Genomic DNA, 1,557 nt, shown 5'->3' with positions numbered 1-1,557 from the left:
TTCGTAGTATATTGATAGAGCCAAGCCAGCCAGTACGTTGAGCAAATTCCTACCAGGGCGTGGCCGGGCCACGCCCATCAGCTCCCTAGCCTTGACACCAGGTGGGTTTAGGGATTGTTGCGTTGCATATGGTAATCAGACTCAGAAGGTCCTTCCCTACACTTGCAGGTTTTTCAGCCCATTTAAATAAAGCCTTACCTGTTCAGCACTGAGCAGGATGCCTCTCCAACACCTCTCAGACGACTTTTCTGCTCAGTGCTTTCTTGTGACCCTCCTGGTTACCCTGTTGTCTACATCATCTGATGCCTGTGGTAAGCCACCAAAGTTTGAAAACATGCAGCTCAACGGCAGTCCTAAAACCAGTTATATGGCTGGGGAACAAGTACAATACTCATGTAGACCAGGATACAGGAGACGACCTTCTATGAAGATGTCCAGTGTGTGTGCTGCAAATGGCCAGTGGTCACCCATTTCAAAGGATGCTTGTCACAAAAAATCATGTCCAAGGCTAGATGATCCCACCAATGGCCAAGTAAACTATGTGAACGGAAGTTTGGAGTTTGGCACACAAATTCAATATACTTGCAATTCTGGCTTTTTCTTAATTGGTGAAGGAACTCAATATTGTCTTGCTACAGGAACAGATGTAGAGTGGAGTGCTGAACCGCCAATATGTTCAACGATTTTATGTAAACCACCTCCAAATATAATAAATGGAGTGTTCTCCCCAAGTAACAAGGACGTATTTGAATATAATGAAGTGGCAACTTACCGATGTAACCAAGTTCCTGGCCAGGATGAACTGTCACTTGTTGGCAAGAGACAGATTTATTGCACTGAAAATCAAAAATGGAGTGCTAACCCTCCTGAGTGCAAAGTGGTCAGATGTCCATATCCTGTCATTCGAAATGGGAGACAGACTTCAGGATTCAGAAAGAAATATTCCTATAGAGCACAGGTTACGTTTCAATGTAACCAGGGGCTTTTCCTTCATGGGAGTGACACCATCATGTGTGAGGGTAACAGTACATGGCAGCCACCAATTCCAACTTGTAAGAGCAATCCACCTCCTCCCCCTCCCACAACATCTTCCACTACAAATGTTTCAAGTGTTGCAAACTCTACAGGAGCACCGCTTGATTTTGGAGATTTAAAGAGATGGAGCATTTCTCTGATAATGATGGCTATGCTGGAGATATAGTAATTTGCACCAGCTATTCAAACATTCTAAAGGGAGAAGAAAGGAAAAGAAGAATAAACTGAAAACATTACCTGCCAGAATATACTAATTATTCTAAGCATAGCAGGCTGAATGGTTTCCCACACACTTTTACAATCGTATTTTTTAAATTCTATTAAAAATCATCTGATATGCAATAGCTGTTTTATAATTTCACTCTCATAGATGCAACTGTTCAGTCATAATGGGAATGTAATAAGAGAATAATGTGGCTTGAATGTACTTATCCTTTGATATTCTCTTAAATTGAGTTAGGAACATATTTCCTATTTACTCTTAAATAAAACATGTACACACACATCCTCACTTTGGCAGAG

The 1,557-nt window shown here is 41.6% G+C and overlaps 1 protein-coding gene across 1 annotated transcript; it reads left to right on the top strand.

Moving 5' to 3' along the window:
* Positions 1–217: 217 nt before the first annotated feature.
* Positions 218–1,201, top strand: LOC101837429 (membrane cofactor protein-like). The gene has a single exon (XM_005073343.1). It carries the CDS (start codon positions 218–220, stop codon positions 1,199–1,201), a length of 984 nt encoding a protein of 327 aa, XP_005073400.1.
* Positions 1,202–1,557: the final 356 nt, after the last annotated feature.

Source organism: Mesocricetus auratus, unplaced genomic scaffold (genome assembly GCF_017639785.1).
Source record: "Mesocricetus auratus isolate SY011 unplaced genomic scaffold, BCM_Maur_2.0 Super-Scaffold_100018, whole genome shotgun sequence".
NCBI classification, from domain to species: Eukaryota; Metazoa; Chordata; class Mammalia; order Rodentia; family Cricetidae; genus Mesocricetus; species Mesocricetus auratus.
The sequence above is the reverse complement of the archived record's forward strand: the minus strand, read 5'-3'. Positions and strand labels throughout refer to the sequence as shown.